The sequence below is a fragment of the Corapipo altera genome, unplaced genomic scaffold (genome assembly GCF_003945725.1).
Source record: "Corapipo altera isolate COAL_440 unplaced genomic scaffold, ASM394572v1 48, whole genome shotgun sequence".
Taxonomy (NCBI): Eukaryota; Metazoa; Chordata; class Aves; order Passeriformes; family Pipridae; genus Corapipo; species Corapipo altera.
Genome location: NW_020884931.1, coordinates 3,818,876 through 3,841,535, shown reverse-complemented (window position 1 = coordinate 3,841,535; position 22,660 = coordinate 3,818,876). Strand labels below are relative to the sequence as shown.

At 48.1% G+C, this 22,660-nt stretch overlaps 1 protein-coding gene across 2 annotated transcripts; it reads right to left on the bottom strand.

The window, feature by feature from the left end:
* Positions 1-218: 218 nt before the first annotated feature.
* LOC113954633 (carbohydrate sulfotransferase 9-like) lies at positions 219-19,938 on the bottom strand. Of its 2 annotated transcripts, XM_027659199.1 has the most exons (3): positions 19,834-19,936; positions 3,388-3,543; positions 219-1,939 (listed from the first exon to the last, which is right to left on the bottom strand). In XM_027659199.1, the coding sequence occupies exons 1-3, from the start codon at positions 19,910-19,912 to the stop codon at positions 1,131-1,133; spliced, it is 1,044 nt and encodes a 347-aa protein (XP_027515000.1). In that variant the 5' UTR covers positions 19,913-19,936; the 3' UTR covers positions 219-1,130. The 2 variants fall into 2 exon arrangements, with proteins under 2 accessions (XP_027515000.1, XP_027515001.1); XM_027659200.1 differs by lacking the exon at positions 3,388-3,543 and having other exon boundaries at positions 19,834-19,938.
* Between the last annotated feature and the right edge of the window lie 2,722 nt (positions 19,939-22,660).

Genomic DNA, 22,660 nt, shown 5'->3' with positions numbered 1-22,660 from the left:
TTGGCAAACATGGAGCCTTCCTGGAGGCTATGAGTGAGATCAGCTCAGTGACCAAGGCTGGGAGAAGGTGGGTGGTTGCTCCAGGCTACTCAGCCAGACGAAACAGATGAGCCAGCTGGAGAGCCTGGGCCTCCATCCAGCCACACTTGCAGCCAAGTCCGAACGAAAGCAGAGTCAGTCCTCCTGCTTCTCTACCAGCAGGAGCTTACAGTAGCCCCATTGTGTTTTCCACAGCAGCACAGTGATGCATCCTGATGCTTCTAGCCACCTCCAGAGGGCCCATCAGCTGCTGAGACAATTTGGAAGGTGGTTTTTCTGCATGATGTGGCTGGTACCTGGTCCAGACTGAACTATCCTTGTCTCAGTGTTGGCCTTGGCCCATTTGAGTCTGCCGTGTAACAGGAGGAGCCAAACTCAAAACTTGTGAATGGAGCAAGCATCATGTGCCATCCCCAAGGCCCTCTTGAGCCAAGACACATGGGAGATGTGATATTGTAAAACAGAAACAGTTCACACAGAACAGATAAGACTAATGATGGGCCAGGCCTGATCTTTCGTGAGCATGAAAAGATTGGGAACAACACCAGTGGTTCTCCAGGAGGGTGTACCACCCTGTGTCCTATCTCACCTACTTAAGCAAAGTAGGGAGAAGGAGACTCCAGATGACGTGTTTCTTTGGGAACACTTCTTGTATCTGCGTGGGGAGACTTATCACAAAGAAGCCATTGTCAAACTTCTTGGCCCAAAAGGAAGCCCAGAATACAAAATGTCAGTGCAGGGAGAGCACGTGTGATGCTGCTGTGGTTTGCAGCAGGTCTGACCCACTCTAACCCAAGATGCTGGATTTGCTGTGAGCTGCTCCACTGTTCAGTTCATGCAGTTTTCCAAGCCTAGTGCCACAAGTTTCCCTAGTGCCTGCTCTTGTTGTGTTTAAATACAATTCAACCATGTGAAGAGCCTTGATATCCTGTCCCTGGTAGTGGTCTGTCTCAGCTCTCTGACATACCTTTTGGAGCTGTGACTTGGACAACTACGCTGCAGGCAGCTGTGAAGCAAAGGCCTGTCAGTATCTTGCAGTGCTTCCTTTTGGATTAATGCTCTCTGAAACAGTCCCTCCAGATGGGCTATTTCTACCGGGTCTCTGGAGTGCTGAGGGGATCTGACAGAAAACTGCTAGAAAATGGGAAAGCAGAAAGGTCCCGGCGGTAAAAGTGAGACAGTTTCTTCTTCTGTTGGGCAGACAGCTCACTGAACATCTGCTCTGATAACCACCTGTAGGTCCATAGCACTTGAGTGTCAGTGAACTTGGGGAGAAGGCTGTCCACAGACAGCCCAGCCTGCCGTAGCAGGTGGCCCAGCTCCTGCTTGTGGAAGCCAAACATCACCACGTAGTCGTACTGGATGAGACAGGGCAGGCAGAGGCTGACGAGTGGCTTCCAAGCCACACTGGTGTTGTGTGTTCCACTGGCTAAAACATCCTGAACAAAGCTGCTGAATGATGGGCTGGTGCCCATGCCTTGCAGGAATGTGGCAATCAGCCTGTGGAAAGGGTCCCTGACAAACAGCACTTTGGTGTAAGACCCTAACATGGCCTCTATCTCTGTCTGGTTGAATTTGCTCAGCTGTGTCTCCTTAATGTGACGCCGATGGTAGGGAAGCAACACTGGGAGAGTCACGTTTTTCTTCTCTAGCTTCTCCAAAAGCTGCTGCCATTCCTCAATTCCCATTGATGGCACTTGGCAGTAGAGGAAGTCCAGCTTGGTGCTTACCCTCAGACTCGAGAGCAGGTAAGCTCTCTCCTGCTGGCTCCTGGGCAGCATGGTGACTTTGCGTGATTGACTGCAGAAAGCTCTCAGTCTCTTCTTCCTGAGCTGTTGAACGTGAAGGAAGGTGTCCAGTGTCAAAGTGAAGCCCTCCTCTGCCTCGGGGGCCAGGTCACCTGGGAAACACCATGTGAAGATGGGGGTAAGGAAAACCCATAGTGGACCTCTGCCCTGAGTCAACCCTCCCAGCACAGGATGCTGTGGCACTATTTTTTCCAGTTATTCCACTGTGGAAAAGATGTATCATAAGTAAAGAAGATGGGTAGGAGAGGGGAGATGAGCCCTACATGGCAAAGAGCTTGGCTCTGCTGGGACGTGGGTTTCTGTCTCCATGAACATGTGAAATTATGGACACCCAGACCCCACTTTCCCCAAATCACCATGTCTGAGGATAAATCTTGACCATAACTTGGTGTCAAGGGCCTATTCTCCACTAAATCATAATTTTTTGTTCTACGTCATTGCTTTCAAATGATCATAACTGAGATGAGTTTACCAAAGAGACAGAAATATTCTGAGAGACTGACAAATACGTGATGTCCTGCAAACTCTTTTGTGTCTGTTAATATGTTAACATCAGCTACCAAATATATTTGAAAGCAAGGAATGATTCTTAATGGCTTGGGGTGATTTAGGGATCCAAATGACGTAACTTCTTGCATCACTTCCATATGTAAATTTTTCTCTTGTAGATAAAAAGGCAAAAGCAAATAAAAAGCAAAAGGCAAATAGAAGTGAGAAAACAACAACGCAAACATAAAAGGCAAAAGCAAATACAAAGATTTTATGAGAGTCAGCTTAATTTCTCAGATTTCAGCTTTGTTCTTTCCTTTTATCTTCTTATTTTTGATGTGAAGAGGCCATAGTGGGTTAGAATGCGGAAGATTAATGCCTGCCTTGTTACTTTATCTTTTTAGCAGCAGCACATCTGCCTCATCTGCTCAGTGCAGGCATTTGGCAGCCCTGGGGAGACACTTAGTTTGGTGGTTTCTCCTGGGTCCTTGGGAAGTTAAATATTTCCCACTGATTTGGGGAGGCTGTTGTACAGGGAAGAGGAGCACAGTTAAAATTAGGCAAAGCACACCAGGAACACAGGAAGAAACGTGGCTGGTGCCTGCAGCTAACCTGGGCTGCTCTTCGAGTTGTCCAGCCCCAGAATGACAATGTCTGCAAAATCTAGTAATGATTTTGCCCTGGAAAATGATGGGGACTGAAGGGGAGGGATGCATTTTTTAGACATGAAATGCAATAGACACCAGAGTCCCTTCTCCTGCTCCTTCCTGCCTTCTCAAAAGCGTTTTGCCCTTCCCAGCAAAGGTTTTGGTAATCTCCAGCAGCCTGATACCTGTTTTCCCCACCACACCTGAGATCAATGACCCCACTAAGGACATAAAGCTGCAGAGGTCCACAGTAAGTGCTTTCTCCACAAACACTGTGCAAACAGTGTTTTCTGTCCTGTAGGCATTTGACCGCCAAGAACCTCCAAAAGAAGCTCCAGGTTATTTCCCCCATGGCACAGAAATGCTTCCAGGCATGCACAACCCACACGGTGCCCAGGCCTTACCTCCTTGGCCATTAGCCGGGGTCCACAGCAGCCTCCAGCTCAGGAAAGCAGCGATGCCCAGGGCAGCTGAGATGACAAGGCGGGGAAGGAAACGCATTTCTGGGGTGCTGTGGTAGCGCTGGGTGTTGAACACTGTGCTAGTGAGTAGGTGGGGACCTGAAAGAAGGGTGTTGGGGAACCTCCTGTGTTTGTTTAAACACACCCAGAGCTGGGTTAAAGTACTGTTTGGCAGCAGCTTGGCTCGGGGCAGGGAAATGACCGAGGCACAAAAGGTGCCTCCTGCCCTATGTTTACAACACGAGCTTTTGAGGCAAAATCTGCCTTTTTGTTCAATGTTTGTGCCACCTTCAGCACTTGGCTATGCCAGATGACAGCGATCCCTGTGAGAAACGAGCCCTGCATCCCCAGTGCTGTGCAGGGTTCTGCAGAGCCAGGTGGGGCAAGATGTCCTGAGTGCCCTGATCCACCTTGTTCTCTGCTGGCTTTGGCACTCAGTGAGGTACTACTCAGAGGAATGCTGCTGTGGGGAGCAGCGTGTCCTGGGGCTGGGGCTGAGCAAGCAAGTGTTGGGCCATGGGTCCTGCCCCTGTGGTGCTGGGGGGACTTTAATGGTAGAAACTGTGATGGGAAGTGATACGACAGGGCACATCCAGCAACATGTGGCAGGTCCATGACTAACCACGGATTTGAAGTACTGAACTGCTGCCTGTGTCCTTTTTACTGGGGGCTGCTTAAAATTTATGACTGATGCTTGTTTTGTGAGAGCAGCTGTAAACACCAGACAGTGTGGAGGCCCTGTTATACCAAAAAGGGGGTGTGATCCCACGCAGGCAGGCAGACATACTGCTCTCCCCCTTCTCCAAGGAGGTGCAGCCTGACGGGGGTGGGGGTGAGAACCATGGAGAAGGCGGCAAAGGGGACTGCAGCAGCCAGGGGAGTGTGACCTGCTTCCACCCAGCCCCACACTTAACACAGCCACAAAGGCTTCAGAACTGATTGTTTACAAATTGCCTTTTCGTGGTGAGAGTTGCCACCTGCCGCCAGCAGCATCCCTTGGGGGCCATTGGCTGGCACGTGGCAGGGATGCGGTCTGGTCGCCAGACCCTGCAGCTGCAGGGAACTGTAGGGACCGAAGGAGATGGGATCACCACCTCAAAGCTCGAGGAGAGCAAGCTGGCACACTGGGCACGCCGACCAGGGCAGGGTACTGAGCCAGGCAGTGCTCAGATGGCATGGGCACAAGGGCTGTGTTGCACGGGGGGTCTGCCAGTGGAGCAACCCCGTGAGATGGAAACCCACCTCCCAGGAGGACTTGACAGAGTCCAGTCTTGTGCCACGGGTGGCTTTGCTCTCGTTTGGACAACCATGGCTTTCCCACCAGAGGGTGCTCTGTGCCCGAGGAACCCCTGCACATCTCTGATGGCGGTGATTGAGTTGGGCTCTCCCTCTCAATGCTTCCTCACTACGGGTGGAGAATGAACTTCACAGCTTCTCATTTGTGTCTCCAAAAGCCTCCTGGGTCTCCCTCGAGCCTTGGGAAAGCTCCTGGACCTCTGGAAAAGGCTGCGAAATGCTTTTCATGGTCAAACTGCTCCTTGTCCCTCATATGTTGCATATCTTTAGTAAAGCCTTGTTATTGATTAGCACAATATTCCCATGAGCAAACTAGATCAATACACTTAGATATAACTATAAAAAAAAAAAAAAGAGAGAATTTAAGTTGTATTGGAACACTCCTGGCACAAGCCTGTTCAGCATCACCAGTTGTGTGCCCATCCTGCATCAATCATGCACCCATCACATGCAGATCATACATTGATCATGTGCTGGTCAGGTGCCAGTCACACGCTGATCATATGGCAATCACGTGCCCAGTACATGCCAGGCACTCACATGGCAATCCCGCAGCTGGCACGTGGAATGAGATGACTTTGATGCCCCAGCTGACAGTTGCAGACATCTCCATGTTTTATAAACCAGATAACAACTACTACTTAACTCACAGATGCAGTGACATGTTTTTACAGTGACTAGGATGTATTCCCTCCAGGTCATGGGACCCCTGTGCTGGGAGGTCAGGTCTTGTGGCCAGACCCTGCTGCATGTGTCCCTGCAACCTGCTCCACACCAAATCCAGAATAAGCCAGGTACAGCCAGAGGTTGGGATGTGTGGGGGCAGGAGTGAATGGCCACACTCTGCTTCCCCTCCCAGCAGAAGACACACATTTTTCTTTGAGTTGCAATGCTAATCTTGCTCCTCCCAGCTTGATGGATCTTAGGGCAGGAGGGTGCTTGAGAAAGGGATAAATATTACCTGAAAATAAATGGGTTTTGTGTTACTGTAGTGCTGAAAAGCACAGACCACGAGGGTTGCATAATTATCAGGAAATGGCTGCAGAGCAGGGCTCTGTAGAAGGCAGCACACCCTGCTCTTTCCCCAGCTCGAGCTGGCAGGCATGGAAAGAAAGCATAGAAACATTTTAGATTGGAAAAGAACTCTAAGATCATCAAGTTCAACAGTTACTGAGTCCAACTGAGAGGTGCTGTGCACCTTCCTGCTCTGAGTGACCAAACTGGTCCTCAGCAGCTCCCAAAGCTGCTCTTGGGCAGCAGCATCTGTGGCCTGGCCACAAACCTGAACAACAGGAGCCCGTTCAGCTGCCAGCAGACCCAGCTCCAGTGCAAGGAGGCCCTTTTTCTCAATGGTCTGCAGTGAGGTTAACAACTAAAAGGGCGGAAGGAGCTCTGCAAGTTCTCTTGGTTAAGCAGGTGGCAGCAGCATGTGCCTTCCTGCATTGAAATACAACATTTCAGCAGGGACTGTCCCAGCCACAGCCACGGCGAGCCAAAGTGCAGCTGCAATGGGTAGGGAGAAATGCAGTTTATTTTTATTTTACAGTCATAAGGTGAAAGCAGAGAGACATTGCCTGTCTGAGGGGCAGAAATAATAGTGTAAACCCCCCTTTGTATTGCATTGCAAAGAAACATCTCTTACCAAGTTACACCAGTATAGGTCTGTTCAGAGGAGGACACGGTGTCTGCTGTGCCTTCGTGACCTCCAAACAGGAGGAAACTGCCCCTGAGCTGCCAGGGGCTGGTTATGGGGAGCAGCTGCTCTGCCACAGCTGCTTCAGCTGATGGGCTGCCATGGGGCTTGTGCCCCAAACACAGATTTTCCACAGCATAACTGGATAAACTCACTAACTGGAGGTTGAACTCCCTCTTGGTGCCAGGCAGTGCCAGGCACCAGTGATGCCCTGTGGGGCCTCCAAACACCTCTCAGAGGCCTGCATTAATCCCATGTGATAGTCTACACCTTCTTCCTAATTGACAGCAGCACTAATGGGCCAGGGAGTGCAAGGGCCTTGAGCAGCTGGCATTGCCCTGTGGACAAGGAGCCACCTCCCATATATGCCTGAGATTGCTGCATTTAAAAGGCAGTGATTTATTTTTTGTTGTTGTTGTTGTTGCTTAAATATTTTCTCAAGTGTCTGTAGACACTTATTTAAACCCACTACTGGGCTTTCCCTTGCCTTCTATTGACCACTTGGAAGCAGTCAGCAAGACTGAGACTGCAATTCTTGAACTGAAAGGCTTCCTGCTCTATGCTGTAGGGAGGCAGCAGCCTTTTGGGGCACAGAGGCTGAGCCAGGTGTGGAAATGAATGCACATCCTAATGTTTAATGCAATTATACAAAGGAATTAAATAAGGGAATTCATTTGAAGCTTCACCTTATTTAGAAAAACCCTCACTGCCATCAAAGTGAGAAAAAACTATTCTCTTTTTCTTTACACCAGCAGTAGGATTGCCTCAATAAGGATTTCCAGATTTTTCCCCATCAATAGCTCAAACAGCATTTGGATCCTTGGGATCCCTTTTTTTCCTCATAGGACACAAACCCTTTGGAGATATTCTTATATGTTAATAAACATCCTCCTCTTCAGCCTTCCCACATTCCTCCCACTTGCAAATTTTGCGAAGTATTGTCTTGTGTGACCATGACCCATGGGTACTGGTGTGATGGTCCCCCCTCCCCCTTGTTCCTTGTTCCTCCTCATGCCTGCCTGTGCTTGTGGGAATGTGAACTTTGCAAATTGATGGCAAACACTGCCTCATTTGGCGAGGGATGTTTTTATGCTGCGAGTAAAGGAAGAGCAGAGAGGAAACCTTCTTATCCCTCTTCTTGTTTGGAAACTTGCAATTGACGTCTATGTTTTACGTGTAAATTTGGGCCCGTGTCTCGGGAGAGGCACAGGAGCACTTGGAAGAGGAACAAGCTGCCCCGGTCCCAGAGCATCCCTTAACATGGAAAAGTCTCTTGTCTTTGGGAAGGATGGTCCTGAGAGGCCTGCCGGGCTGGGGATGCATTGCACCTGGTGGAGTGGTATTCCTTGAAATCAAACCTAAGAATTAAGGGTGGGAGTGTGTATTTGTAGATAAAATGGGGGTGGTGCAAGTGGCCTCTTCTCTGTCACATCTCCTGATTCCCTGAGTTAATCTCTGTGTGCTTGCGGAAAACCTTGGCTGCCCAGCTTGCTTTGACACTGGGGCAACACCCCATTGCTCACCCACAGGACCTCCTTAGTCTCAGGGGCTGCCTGGGACAAGGTTTAGCACTTTGGTGCATGAACTGGAGCGTGTTTGTAAACATCAGCTTCTTCACCCTTCTGGTCATTTCAGAGATTTAGCCAATAGCGCCCATTTTCAGCTGCTTTCTGATGGGGAAGAATTAGGACTTTCTTCTGTCTGGCTCCTGCCAGATGTGGGTAGCTGTGGGTGAGCTAATCTGCCCAGCACCCTGAGCTCCTCTCCATCTCTTCCAGTGCTTGCATTCAGAGCTGCCAGTGTTAGCAGTGGGTTAGGAAGGTGGACATTTCTCCTTCTGCACCAGAGAGCACCAGACTGGCTTTGGGCAGGCAGGGAGAAGCCAGAGGCCACAGACACTGCCCCATGCAGCGGCATCCCAGGACTGGCCAGTCCTGGACCAGAAGTAGTTATGCAATGGGGAACGGGAAGAAAAGCAAGTTCACATTGCACCCAAGGAGTGAAGCAGGTAAGACAATGTTTGGAGTGGTTGTACAACTCTGGCACTTCCTGTTTTCCCGCGGGCAGGAGCTGTGATTGTCACTTCTTATTCAGCTCCTCATCCTGGGAGGAAGACAGTATCAGGCTGTCCGGGGGCAGCAGGATGTTTATGTGGTAGGCTGAGTCAAGGTGCTGCTTTTAATACACCCCGGAGCAGAGTCATTGGGGGAAACGTACATTTTAGATTTTTTTTTTCATTTTCTTTTTTTTTTTTTTTTAAAAAAGGCTCATGAACATCCAAAGTGCTTTGCAACTGCCATTGAGCTGTGTGGCTTACTGCCAGCACTGAGTGTCATTGTTTTCCAAGGCTATTACACAAGGATTTACAAGGTGCCATGAACTACAGGTAATTTCGGGAGGATTTGTCTAGTTAGTGATGCTGTATTGAGAGGTTTTTCTTAATTACTACACAAGCTGTTAAATTTCACATCATCTGAGCCAGGCCTGCATCAACTTGAACACCTAATGGTGGTGGAGAGAGGACAGGGCAGTCATGCAACCTCTGCCATGTGCCTGACTGGAGGACCCCTCTCTCCCTGCTTTACTAAGGATACATTTGTTTTCAGGGGAGGGGGGACCAGGGGATTCAGTGAGCCTCAACACCTTAAAAGCTAAGGGGATTAGAGCTATTATCTCTCTGCAGTAGTAATGGAAATCCCACAGAAAAGAAACAGCATGTGTTTGGATCTATGTGTGCAGCAGAAGGATGCTCATGGGACTAGTGGCCATCAACCCCATCCCATCACCTGCCATGGGATCAGCAGCCATCCCCTCCATTCCAGTAGTTTCTCATGGAGCTTTGTGGTGTAGCCTGAACAGCACGGGGCCTTTTACCACTGAGCATTTCTCTGACCAGATTTCAGTCTTGCTTTGTTTCCCAAGCACCTCCCAGCTCCTCCTGGCCTTCCTCTCTCTTCCTCTGGCTGTTAAACATAGTAGTGCCACATGGGAGAAACCCAAAGTGCTCACAGACAAACCAGACAGTGGATGTGTGAGAATTTGGAAAATCTAGTTCTTTACCTTTTCTTTCTCATTCATTTTTAATGTGAATTTTATTTCATGCAGACACCTCTCCTCTCTGGACTGCTCTTCCCTTTGGGACCCGAGTAAGAGAGGGATCCTGAAAGAGCTCTCAGGAGCCACTTCTCCACTCCACTGACAGGAGGACATAGCCTCTGCTTGTTCCTTAGCTTCACAGAGATGGGAGGGCTTTTTCTTGAGTGGCTGCAGCGGCATTGCCAGGGACATCACACAGGAGATTTGTGTCTGAAACATCTCAGAATCTCCTGAAAAAAGAGGTGTTGGTGTTGAAAACCATTAGGATGGTGGGGAAAAAACATTGGATGTAAAACATCACTTGCTGGAGCCAGACTTTGATCTCCCTGTTGCAGTCCCTAAAGGGAAGGGGAGGTATGAGCTGGAAGTACATGGGCAAAGCAAGATGGGATCTCATGGGGTTTGGGCTTGTGTCTCCCATGGGTCCTCTTTCTGAGCCTCAGCTCTCTCACTGTGAAATGGGAACTGCTTCTTCAGGCTTCACAGCCTGTGCCTGCCCTGTTTTTAGGGGAGAAAGCACTTTTACTTTCTTTACAGAAGCATTTTCCCCTTTTTGCATAATTTTTTGTGCTGTTGCCTGATTAGGTGAGGAAAGTTCTTACATGTGTCTGTGAGACATGGGGGAATGGATTCTCAGGCATCTTTTGACCCAGGGACTGGTTTTTGCTGATGCTCCCAGAGAGCTGAGCTTGTTTGAGGGTGCACCCAGACACCGTCCCTTTGTTTCTGGCCTCTCCCAAGGGAGTGCTGCCCTGTGATGCTGCAGGCTATCATGTTTTCTTGGTTGCTGGTTGTTTCCATTATTCATACAGCAACCCTTTAAATATTCAGAGATCTCTGACTGGTTTTTGAGTGACTTGTAGAGGAGATGGCAGGAAGGTTCTCTTGGGCTATCTCCACACCTGGCTATTTCTGCTATTTCTGATGAGTGATGTTTTTGGGAACTCTGGAGTCTCTGGCCCTGACTGTTTTACTGTACCAGAAGTGGCAGGGGGAAAAGGGTTTAAGGTCTGTTTGTTTTACTTTTTTGTCCAGACAATAAGCCGGCAAATACTCCCAGGCTGTTTATATTTGGATAAGGCTGCTCTGTGTCCTGTGAAAGGAAAATGACACATCTACAACTTCTCCTGGGGAGAGATGGTGTGGGACAAATGGACTGGACTGCAGGCAGGCATGGCTGCCAGAAGCCTCTTGTGTAATGTGTGGGATGGCCTGAGCACTGTGGTCCAGGTGGGGAGGGCATGACAGGGCCGCAAATGCCTGTTCTTTTCTCTGTTGGTGGCATTAGGTTGGGGCCAGATGCACAGGAAGGGCAGAGCTTGGTCCCCAGTGCCAGCTCCATGCTGCTGCCAGCTCCTGTGGGACATAGGGCTGTGGACACCGGGACTTCCCATCCAACGAGCTGGTTTTGGAGTCTGTGGGATGTGAATCACAAACCAAAATTCTGCTTTCCTGTGTTTTTCCCAGAAGTGCAGCCCCTCACGGCATGGCGGAAAGACAGGAGGCACCAGGGTTTGGCTGCAGAGCTTTGGGATAGTTCTGCTCAGCTCCCACCTTCCCCAACCTGGGCACCAAGTGCCTGACCCCACGGGGGACACAAATCTTGTCGCGCCTGTCCATCCTGACCTGTTGCTGGCTCTGAGCCTCACACTTTCCTGCAGCTCATGGGATTTAGCAGCTGCAAAGAGGACCGGCGGCAACGCTGGGGCTGGGCCAGTGAGGAACAATATCCAACCCTGTCCAGCTGACTGATGGAGCCACTTGTCTCAACATGAGCCTTGGTTGAGCACAGGTGAGTGCAGGGTTCATTTGGGGTACACCACATACAGCATCCCCCTTGGTGACACCTTCCTGGACCTGGGTCTCATGATTTGGGAGCCTCTTGCCACCGTCCAGCTGCGCAGAGCTGAGAGATTCTCTGCCTTCATCTCCTCCTGCTCACCCACTCCTGCAAACCAAATGCATACCTGAGATGTTTTCACAGGAGCTGGGCAGCCCATCATGACAGGCACCACATAAAGGTTATAAAAACAATCCGCAAATTTTTATTTTTTTTTATTTATTTTTCAAATCACGCAATTGCGGAGAGCATTACCTGCTTGCCTCATAGGGAAAGGTCCAGCAGAGTGACCTCAAGGCCCCATGGCCCTGCAACAGGTCAGATAAGAGGAATTTACAGAGTCTCAGAAGCTCCTGAGGTGGCTCTGCTGGTTTCACCCCAGGGCAGGTACTGTGAGAAAGTGCCAGGAGCTCCGCTGCAGTCTGTAAATCCAGCTGTGTCCAACATCCTCCTTCTTGATCTCAACACTGGTCAGAATTTACTTTTTTTAAATTTCCTTGGGGTTATTTTTACCTAAAAGTGAAGAAAAGAGAAACTTCTCTTCCTATTGTTTTTTCCCCAGAGTTCTTGGAAGAAGTAAGAGGGGAAACGGCTTTCCTCCTTCATTCAAAGTTGGCAAACACAGCCAAAAATTGCCTCCTCCTCCCATTATTTTACTTCTATTAGTAAATCTCATCTAACTATCTGTAAATTGGGCATTTCTGTGGCTATTTTCATTCTGTGAAAAAACTCAGTCCCCTGCCTTTCTCTCTGAGGAGCCTACATGGCAGATACAGTTCAAGGGAACTGCTCTCCTTGAGCTCAGGGCTTTGATGGACCCATCTAGGGGTACACAAGGAGATGGGAATGTAAGAGCCCTGCACTTCCATCACTTCTGTTTATCCGTATCTTAATCTGTACATCTTGGTTGACAAGGAGAGTTGCCTCGTAGTAAAATCTCCCATCACCTCCCTGCCTACGACCCTCCTGGCCACCTCCACAGCCCCTGGAGGACATTGGTTTTGATGACCAGCCCATAACCTCCTCCTTGGTGCTGCCCCCTCCATTTTTGGGTGCAGCAATTGCAGCACAGCAACATAAAGTATAAAATTACATTGATTTGAATATGATCTTTTTTCCCCCCTTCAAATGTTTGTTCTCAAACAAGTGTGACCATATTGTTGAGCGGGATCGTGTTTGTCTCCCTGCAGGTGCTGAGGTCCATTTGATATAAATATTTCCAAGGGAAATCTCTGCTTGGAGATGGGGGAAGCAGCTTCTTGTGGCCTGCAGCACCACATTTCTGCAGAACAAACACACGATGTTGTGAAAGAAAAGGCCTGGAAAAACTGAAAAACCACTTCAGGAGAAAAATTTTGCCAACGACCAAATCACCATCATTTCACACACGGACACAATTAAAGAAGCAGCAGATCTGGAGTTGAGGCAGTTTTGGAAAAGTTTTGAAAAAGTCCATAGGATTTTAGCTCTGCTCCCTCATGCCGGGCATAAAATGCGGCAGCTGTTAAAAGTCACGCTCTGGTGCTCCACCTGCCCTGTGTGCTGAATTCAAAAGCAGGCAATGAAACTCTGAACTAACAGGCCAGGAAAGGCATTAAATGGAGGACCAGAGACCTCTGCACCTCAAAGAAAGCTTCAGGAGGGGTTCATAACTCTTTCACCCCAACAGCCTCCTGACTCTATGAGCCTTCATCTTCCCCTACACCTATTTCCTCTGAATGTGGTGTGTGGGAACAAATTGCATTTTGGGAGCTCTTTGGAAATAGATTTCAGATGCACCACTGATAACTCTTATATAAGACCTTGCGACAGGTTTGGCTTCTGAGAGCATGTGACCCCAACTGGTCGTTGCACCCTGGTTATGCATCCTCAGTTGATTCTCCAGGTGAAGATGAAGAAGGAGACAGAAGATGAGTGATGAACAGGTGGCTCCCTTGGGAAAAACATCCTCAAGCAGGCATCCATTGCTTGCTTCAGCCTCTGAGGGAAGACAAGACAGCAGGGAAGGGGTGAAAAGGTGCTGTAGAATCCATGCTGTGTAGATATGACACTTAGGGACATGGTTTAGTGGTGGGCTTGGCAGTGTTAGATTAATTGTTGAACTCAATGGTCTTAGAGGTCTTTTTCAACAGGATGATTCTATGATTCTAAAACAACACCAGCTCCCTAGTGCTGGGATCAACGTGGGAGTGCTGCCCCAGCCCATGCAGCTTAACTGGAGCAGAGCACTGAAATGCCCCTGAGACCCGGCTCTTGGGTCCTCCTGAAGCTTTTTTAGAGTCTTGGCTGGTAGTTTGGTGTTGCTCCAGCACATTCCCACTCCCTCACTGCTTCTCTGTCAGCCGCTTTGCAGAAGACCATTCTGGTGTCCTCTGAGAGCTGCCAGTGCCAGCTGCCTCTATAAATACTCCTGGTATAAATTCAGAGAGCGTGGTCCCTGGCAGGCACAGTCTTGCCTCAAATCACAGCATTGAGGGTGCTGGGCTGCAAACTCACAGGCTAGAGCACTGCCACAAGAGAAACAGCTATTAAAGCCTTGTTAGAAGGCTTACTTTTCCTTTTTTGATCGATTAATAAAAATGATGCAGTGGTGGCTCTCTGGTATTGCAACATTTCCATTCCCTTGGTCTTATATAAGCCAAATATTTTAACTTTTGTACCAGGACAAATTGTTTTTAGGAAGAAACCAAGGCCCATATGCACGCCAAAGTGCTGCAGGCTCTGTGGCAATGAGCCTGGGAGCTGGGGTGAGATGTCTGTGTGTTGGGTCAGACCTGCGGGTTGTTCTTCTGCTGTCTCATAGAGGAGTCAGCATGAAGCTTCCCACGGTTAGAGGACATGTTCTTCCATTTTGAAGGCTTGAGTTTCCCCAGTGGTAGCAGGCTGAAGACAGCTCTTGCCCCCCCTTGCTCTCCCCACCCTGGGCAATAGCAGCAGTGGTATTTCTTAGGTTGACCCTAAAGAGACATTTCTTTGCACTGTCCTTGCCCATATTTACTTCCTGAGTCTTGACATGGCGAGGTCAAGTCCCTGGGAATAGCCCTGTTGGGTCCAAATCTGAGTGAGGAGGAGGGAAGCCTCTCCAAGCTGCACCTCTCTGACAGCTCCCTGCAGTGTTAAAGGGTGTCTCAGGAATGGGCTGCAGCCAGAGATGCTTTCAGTCCTGAGAGCCACATTTTTGATATCCAGAGCCCCAGTGAGAGACCTGACTTACTCTTAAAAGAGAAAAATATGCACTTTTCCTCTTTTCAAGGAAAACTCTCATTCCCTTTTGCTTGCTTGTCAGGCGGAATTGTTTGCTGGGGGTTGAGGGAAGCTTCTGGTTGGCATCCATTAAATGCATGAATTCTTTTTCATGTTCCTCTTGACACGTCTCCTTTTAGCACTTGGGGACTTTTTCCCTGGTCACAGAAAAAGGCAGGCAAGAAGAGAGTAGGAGCTGGTGGGCAGCAGAGCCCTTGCCAGCATTTTTCTTTTCATAAATGATGCTAGTGACCCTGGAGGTCTCTGGAATGACATTTTGGTGTGTGAGTACCCACCCAGGGCAGATATAGATAAGAACAGTGATGCTTTTGCATTACAGGAGACTGAAAATCATTGGTATTCAAGCTCAAAACAGTCTATTCTGAAATTGTGACACTCCTGTGTCCTGCAGAGCACAGGCAGAGGTGAGAAGCAGCCCCTCAATGCAGGCCATGGGCACTGCTCCTCCCTGAAGCTCCAGAACAGTGTTGGGGAGGGTGGGTACACATGTGCAGGGGAGTGTGGGAGCTGTGTCATGGGAGAGTGGGAAGGGTGGGAGGAATGACTGTTCTGCACTTATATTTATCTCCTGGTTGATGACCAGGCTCAAAAGGCAGGATACGCCACCCTGGAGCCCGGCAAACTGACAAAGATCTACCTGGGAAGGATGCAAACCCAAACCCCCCTACTAAAAATATTCAGGCAAATAGAGATTTTCCAAAACAGAGTTCCGTAAATGCTAAATTTGGTGGTGATTCATTGAAGGAGGGGGGCACAGATGCTTTATTTTTTTCCCCTAAGACGAGCAGGAACAATGCAAATCCCAAACGCTGTCCATCCTACCCCCTCAGCTGGGCTGCTGTGCTTTGAAGAGCCCATCAATAACCCCGTAGGCATCGGCCTCCCAAGAAGGCAGACCTGCAGCAAAAACAGGAATCCCTTATCGGGCAGCAGGAAATTCTATTTTTACATGAAGTTCAGATTAAAAATAAAAGGGAAATATATGCACTACGGGTGCAGGCTAAAATTAAACCTCGAGCTTCTCTCCTGATGGCTGGCTCCTACCGTTCACTGGATTGAGAAACCAATGGTGAACGCCAAGATGGAGCCTGCTGTCACCAGCTGCTCTTGGTGGGATTTGCTCTGCTGTGGGGCTTTTTTCCTCTCATCAGATTTTATGATGTGGTGTGGCTTAAATAAATCCCCTTGGATCAGTGCTGTGGCCAAGGTCTGTGTCCTAGGCAAGCAGGAAGAGATTCCTCTGTATCTTCTTCATGTGGCTTTTTAACATATTTTTGAACCAGAGGCTTCAGTTTCTGACTGCCCTGTCAGCTGCCCTGACATACGTTCAGTCCAGACCTTTCTCTGTCCAAAATTTCTGCATCCAGGTGGTACAACATGATGTACTGATGCACTGTGAGGATCTGTGATGCCCAAGTTGCCAGCTTCGGGTCTGCTCCCTTGCAAGGGATGGGCCGGGACATCTGATCTCGATTTCAAGCATCGCTTTACAAAGCTCCCTGGGATCCGTAGTAAAGAAATAAGCCCTAAGCCACAATCCCCAAACCTCTTCCTTTCCCGCCGTCCAACACTGAAAAGTGACTGCCAAAACAATGCTGTGGCTGAGTATTTTCATTACCACTGTGATTTGTGTGACAAAAGCAGCCCATTTGCAGTCACACTTTTGTTCTTCGACATTTCAGGTCTTTGCCAGCTGAAGCCGCACTCAGGGCTTTCCTCTGAGCTTCACCAGCTTTACCAGCTCTGTGGGCAGGGTGGCACTGAGACAAGTCCCACAGGGACTATCAAGGTGGCCCTCGTGGCGCCTTGTCAGCATTTCTGTCAGGCAGCTCGTTTCAGGCTTATCTGTGTTGAACCCTGGACAAAAAGGATTTTTGCTTGGCTTGCAAAAGCAATTAAACTGTATCCAGAAAAGCCACTGGGTAAAACGAATCATGAGGTGCATATCTCTTGGCTGACTACATTGACATTTTCTGTGTGTGTATATGTATATATAGGTTCAATCTACCTCCTATCTGGGAAGAGTACCTTTCAAAAGTCCATGGAAAGCAGGAGGGGTTTTGAATTCAGGTAGGGGCTCTTTGCACCACAACACGGTTTCCAGCTGGGTGAGAGACGTCCAGACCCCGTGCACAGCTGCAACCAGCTCCTTTGGTCTTGCAGAGGCAAAGGAACTCCCACAGATCACTCTGTTGGTTCATGGCTAGAGATGGGTGTTTTAGGGCTCAGAGGATGAGCAGTGTGGGAACACTGCCCAATAATGCTGACACAGCCCAGGAAAGCAGCAAGTTTCCGAAAGGTGGTGAGAAGAATTTAATGTCAGTCAGAGATTACAAACCAAATGTGAAAGTGGAATATTTTGGCTCTCAACAGGGGATATAGAATGCATGTGCTCAGTCTGGGGGGTTCACATGCCTGGAGGGTACGACCACCAGCACTGCCCAGGGTGATTAGACAAATGTTAGTCAGTAACTCTTCTAATTTGCCTTTTCTGAGAGGTAATAAAGCAAAAACATGCAAGGGCTCTTTTTTTTTTTTTTTTTTTTTTTTTTTTTTTGAAGCAAAGCTTCACTCTGAGCCTTTGGCTGCAAAATATATTTTGAAAGGTTGTTTGTTTGGAAGAAGTGCTTGAGGGCATTTACAGCCTTCATCAGGAGAGGGAATCCTAGAAAAATTGAGCAGAGCAGCCTGAGTTAGCCAGATCCCTTAAGATGGCTAGCAGGGGGTTGGCTTGCCAGATGCACAGGGGTTTGAGAGCAGAATTTCTTTCACCTGAGCTGGTCTTCTCCTATATAGCAAAATTACAGGAAGGTTAGAAAGGATGGATAAATGATAGTGTTGGGTTGCTGCTGAGAGTCAAGTTGTCTGGAGGGAACAGTCTTTGGCAAACAGGTAGGAAAATTGGGGAAGGAGAGGGAGGGTGAATGATGAGAAAGCATTTGATCATGATTTTGTGTACTCTTGAATGTCTAGGGCTGGAGGGAGCTGCCTGGGCTATTGTCTCAACTGCACTGTCATTTTTAGAATATGGCTTTTTGATTTTGGGAGAAGGTAGAGTTGCAGCATCCGTTGCTGTCCTGTTTGTGGCTGGCCTGGACAGCTGCATGTCTTGAAATTTGACGTTGTAGCATTGTTTGCTTTGCTTTTCTTCTCGTGCACTGAAGTGGGGATGTGTGAAGAGCCACTGTCAGCCTTGCTAGTGAATATGGGCAAGCAATTAAATTGTTTTGGGCAGCTCTGTGTGTGAATGACTGCATGTGGCTCGCATGTAGTGAAAAGGGAATGCCTGAAAGCCCACGAAAATGCAAGTCTGTGATCTCTGCTCTGTTGTGTAAGTACTTCTCACTTCTACCATTTACTGTAAGATGAAGTGGTGAAATACAGCTGGAAGGAGAAGTGATGTGAAACAGTGCCCTGTCTGATTTGGAAAAAACCACTGATCTGCTGCTCTTTTTCCAGGGGCTGCAATCTATTTTGAACTTCACCATGTAAAATTATCTTGCTTATGCTTAAAAGGTTTTGCTTTGTAAAGCATCACCTTGCTCTGTTGCCCTTTTGCAATCCCTGTCATGACTGTCCAGGTTGTTCCTGTGCCAGAGAAGCTGGGGGGCTCTGACCTGCCTTTGTCCTTCCCAGGGGTAGGGGCTACACGCCCCAGGACAAATGAAGCATTTAAAGTTATCTTTACTTCACTTTCTGGAGTGGACTAAATTTCTAGCTGGCTATTTCTCTTTCAGTGAGAGGTGATTCTGGGGATGTTAAAATCCTGTGTGAGAATCTGATGCTTCTGGGGGATATCATATATGCAGACTTGATGTTGAATCAAGCCCGTGCAATGATTTTCTCTTACCTCTGAAGAAGGGAGGCATGTGGGGCCACTGAAAACAGAGGTACATGTGAACACCTTTGGGTAGGGACTGGGAGGGGTATGTGTGTGAATCCTCAGCCAGAAGCCCCTTGGGCAGAGTAGCACTTACAGGGAAGGGGTAAAGGAGAGGCACTCCTCCTGTATTTGATACAGTCTCTTTGGCCAAGGTATAGGACCTATGGTCTGACTGGGGCAATTGGGAACAGCAGGTCCAGGAGGTGCACTGAGGTGAGAAAAGGAGTGGAGGCCATTGGGAATCCCTGGGCTGCTGCAACCGCAGGCTGCTACAAACACAGTGTGTGCAGGAGTGCTCGCTGGTGACCTTGGGGCTTCAGATGAAAACCTGTGTCTGAGGTCCCCCATATAACACAGAGCAAATCAGCCGTAAGCAGAAATAGCCACCCATCTGGTGGCTCTCCTCAAGCACAGGTGACACATGTGCAGAGCTCATGTCCCTGAAGATTTCAGCTTTTCTTGCTCTGGCAAGTGTTGCCAGAGTGCAAAATGCAAAACTTGAGAGGTGAGAGTTCAGGGTAGGACTAAAGGTGTGCACTGAAGCAAGTCCATCATCCCTAAGTGGTGAAGGGCTTGATGTGTTTCTCTCACCTGCTGTCTCAGCTGGTGTGCTCAGGTTTCTTGGACCTGCTCCCCATTTCACATTCAGCAAAACAGAACAAATTTCGCAACACAACATGTTTAGGGGAGGAGGGAAAAAAAAATCTGCTGGTCCTTCCTTTCTGAGATGTTTTGAGAGTCAAATTTTTATCAGAGGAAAAAAAACCCAACCCAAAACTCAAAACAGGAAACTCTTATCAGCTTGCCAGGAAGCTCTATTGCTTTGTGGAAGTGTTACCCTACGGTCATTGCTACTTTCAGTTGCTGTTTGTGAGTAATTTATGGCTTTAAGATGGGCGTCAATCTTCCATGCAAGCAGGGGAGAGGCCCTAAAGCTGGAAGGAGTAGTGGTAGGAGTGGAGGGTGGAGGGGAAATACCAAGGAACAGGATTTGTATTATCTCACTACATATATTTACAACGATAAGATTTTCATTGTCTTCCATGGTAAATTATGATCCTGTTTTTGTTCTGTATTTGGATCAGGAAACAGAAAACCTATGTCTTCAAAAAATGAACAGGCTTAGTATTCAGTGACTGTTGTTCAGCAGAAGTAATCCAGGGATTTGGGATCATACGTAACTTCTTGGCAAAGGAATTTCTAAATTATTGTCTTATGGAATTCTGTGTGCCTGCATGCCAAATGTGTGCAGGTGTCTTTGTGTAAAATTACACATGTATATATATATATATGAATATACACAAAAGCTATTCAAACCTGTCACAGTGGGTTGTCTGTTTCTTTTTTCATGTCCCAGTTTTGATGTGCCCATCTCCAGCATAAAGATCTTGCTCATGTCCAGAAGTAATTTCTTCAAAAACAGTGTTCCTCCAAAGTGTCTTTGGATTTAAAAATAAAGAAAATAGTGTTATGCAATGTAGTAAAATGTATCTGAAAACTCTGTGTGTGTGTGCACTTTATATATATAGATCAGGAGATTACATTTCAAATATGCCAGGTAATTGTGTTGAACAGCACTGGCTCCTTGTCTAGTGTTTCTTTTTATTTTGCCTTTCTGTGCCCTGGTGTGTCTGTTCTAGTGCTTTGTGGATTGCTGTCACCCCTGTAGTCACCCAACATTATGGAGATCCTTTCAACAGAGCTGTTTTTTGCCTTAACAGCTGTATTGGACAGGAACGATGCAAAGAAGGAAGCGCAATGCTGCTGCCAGGTTATCGTGTTTGTCACATTGACTGCTGACTAAAGTGCTTGTTTATCTCCTAATTTGTGCTGGCAAATCTCTTTTGCTTAAAAATAAAAATTAAACTTTTGTCTGGAAAGCTGGGCTTCTGGACCATGAAGAGAAAAGGTAATTTCTGAGTGTGTAACCCATGACCAAATTCTTAAAGGCAGTTTGGCAGCAGGGTGATGCAGAGGAGCTGGGATGATGTCCCAGTTGAGCTCACTGTGCACTGCCAGTGATGCAGAGCACATTTCCATGGGCTCCTGGGCTCTGGCCTGGCATTTAGAAATATGTCATGGTGTGACCAGGCTTTGGGAGTATGAGGACTGATGGGTTTTTTAGGGAGCAAATCATTTCTTGGCATGTCTTGGAGGTTCCCCTTGGCTGGAGGAGTCCCTGTGAAATCAGCATCAGAGAGATTAATCATCTCCATCCTTGCATCTCATCATAGACTATGAGTGTACTTGAAATCTGGCTGTGCTTATTGCCTTCTAGGGTGACATCCCTTTCTGAAAGAGATCTTTAAATATGAAGATCAACCTTTTTTCACCCTTCAGCTTTTAACTGATTGTTTTAAACCCAGAGCGCTCTGTGCCAAAATGGTTCAGCACACCTCTGTCCCACACTTCTGGGAAATGAGGTTGCTCTGTGATTGCTTGAAGTGTTTGGCCAAGCATTGTTGATACACAGAGATACAGTGTAATGACTGCACTGGAGTGTTAACCCATTTTTTAATTTTAATTTGCACTTACCTTTCTAATAGAGCATTTGAAAACAGTTGTCTGAAACCCAGTAAACAGTGGCCTTTTTTACCCATTGGACTACATTCAGTGTTTGCATTAGCAGTTCATTAGGAAGTAAATAGCTATTTGCTGGGACTGTAAAAAATCACTCTTCCTCTCCTTGTATCTTATCTCATCTTCCTGGACAGAAGTCAAGAGCCTCTTTCCCCCTGCCCCTTCCCTCTTGGATATACAATTGAATTCAAGTGATCCAAGGGGTATGATATGCCAGGTATTTTGCACACTCATCTCTGGGGAGCTGATAACAGCAGCCTGCCTTTCTGGAAACAGCCTCTTGACTGCTCACTCTTGCTGGAGTCAGCAGTTTCTTGTGGGGCCAGGAGGTGCTCACCACCCTTGTCCCTCCAGCCAAGGACTTTGGGGCAGGAGATGAGGTTTCACCTGATGCTTTGAGGTGCCTCAAGAATAAATGCTGTAAGCTCATTGACATGTTTGCTGGCAGAGTTGCAAGCCTCCAACCAGGGTGATAGGGTTCTTGAAAGACATTTTCTTAGCTAGAGAGGGAAAAATGGGCTGTAAACAGGTCTGACGACCACTGGAGATGGTGGGAAGTCAGGTGAGAAAATAGTCTGAGCATCCTTTTCTCCCACTGGGTCTCCCAGTGGCTAAGTCAGCCTGCCAGCCCTGTATTGTCCCAGCTTTGGCAGCCTTTCAATGTAAATCACAGTTCTGACATTCACGTCTGCAGTGGATAAGTAAATTCCCTTCTGGGAAAAGGGAAAGGGCTGCAGCCGGCGCGTGCCTCTTGGGCTGTAATGATGGCCCACAGCTCTCCGCAGGACTGCGCCAGCTTTTGTTCCCAACTGTCCTCCTGAAAGGAAGTGGTGAAAGGCCGCCAATCCGCCTTTATTTCTGTGAAATGGAGTGAAATGAGTGAGGTGACCCATCGGAAGCAGATCATCAGAAATATTTGTGACCTTAAGTGATCTCTACAGGGCTGGGATAGAAGCAGGCGGAAAGGACAACGTGTCCTTGTTTGTCACGTTAGCAGTTTATCATCTGCTGCTCTGCAGGGCTTATTTCTCTCCCTTGTGAAGGAGACATCCATGCTTCCTGCTGTGTGGAGTGAAGCTGCTACAAGACGGCAGGACAGGTGCTCCCTCGTGGAGGTGTGACCTGGTTTCAACAAGCTCTACTTGCACCAGCCTGCCCTGGCTGCATGGACATGGCACCTTGGCCAACTTCCAGCAGCTTTCCCATGTTCCCCAGTCCCACCTCTCAACCATTGGGACCACCTTTGTGCCTTTGCCAGCTTCTATCGATGGCTGTGCTGGGAAGCCACCTCTGCTGTGTTGTTGGGATCTTACACGGACTGTTTTTTTCCGGAGGGCTACAGGACAAGGGATGTTGCTCTTGCCCATCTCAGAAGGTATTTGGAATGTTATCATAAGCACTTTTCTTCCCCCCTCTCACAGGTTGGATGAAGAGCTGTACTTCCCCAAAGGCCTAGTGGGAGAGGAAGGACAAAGAGTGGCCTTGAGAAGAGGAATTTCTATGAACAACCACAAAGAAAACCCAAGACTGCTCCTTCCAGGTTCTCATGAGAGATGTGAAACTC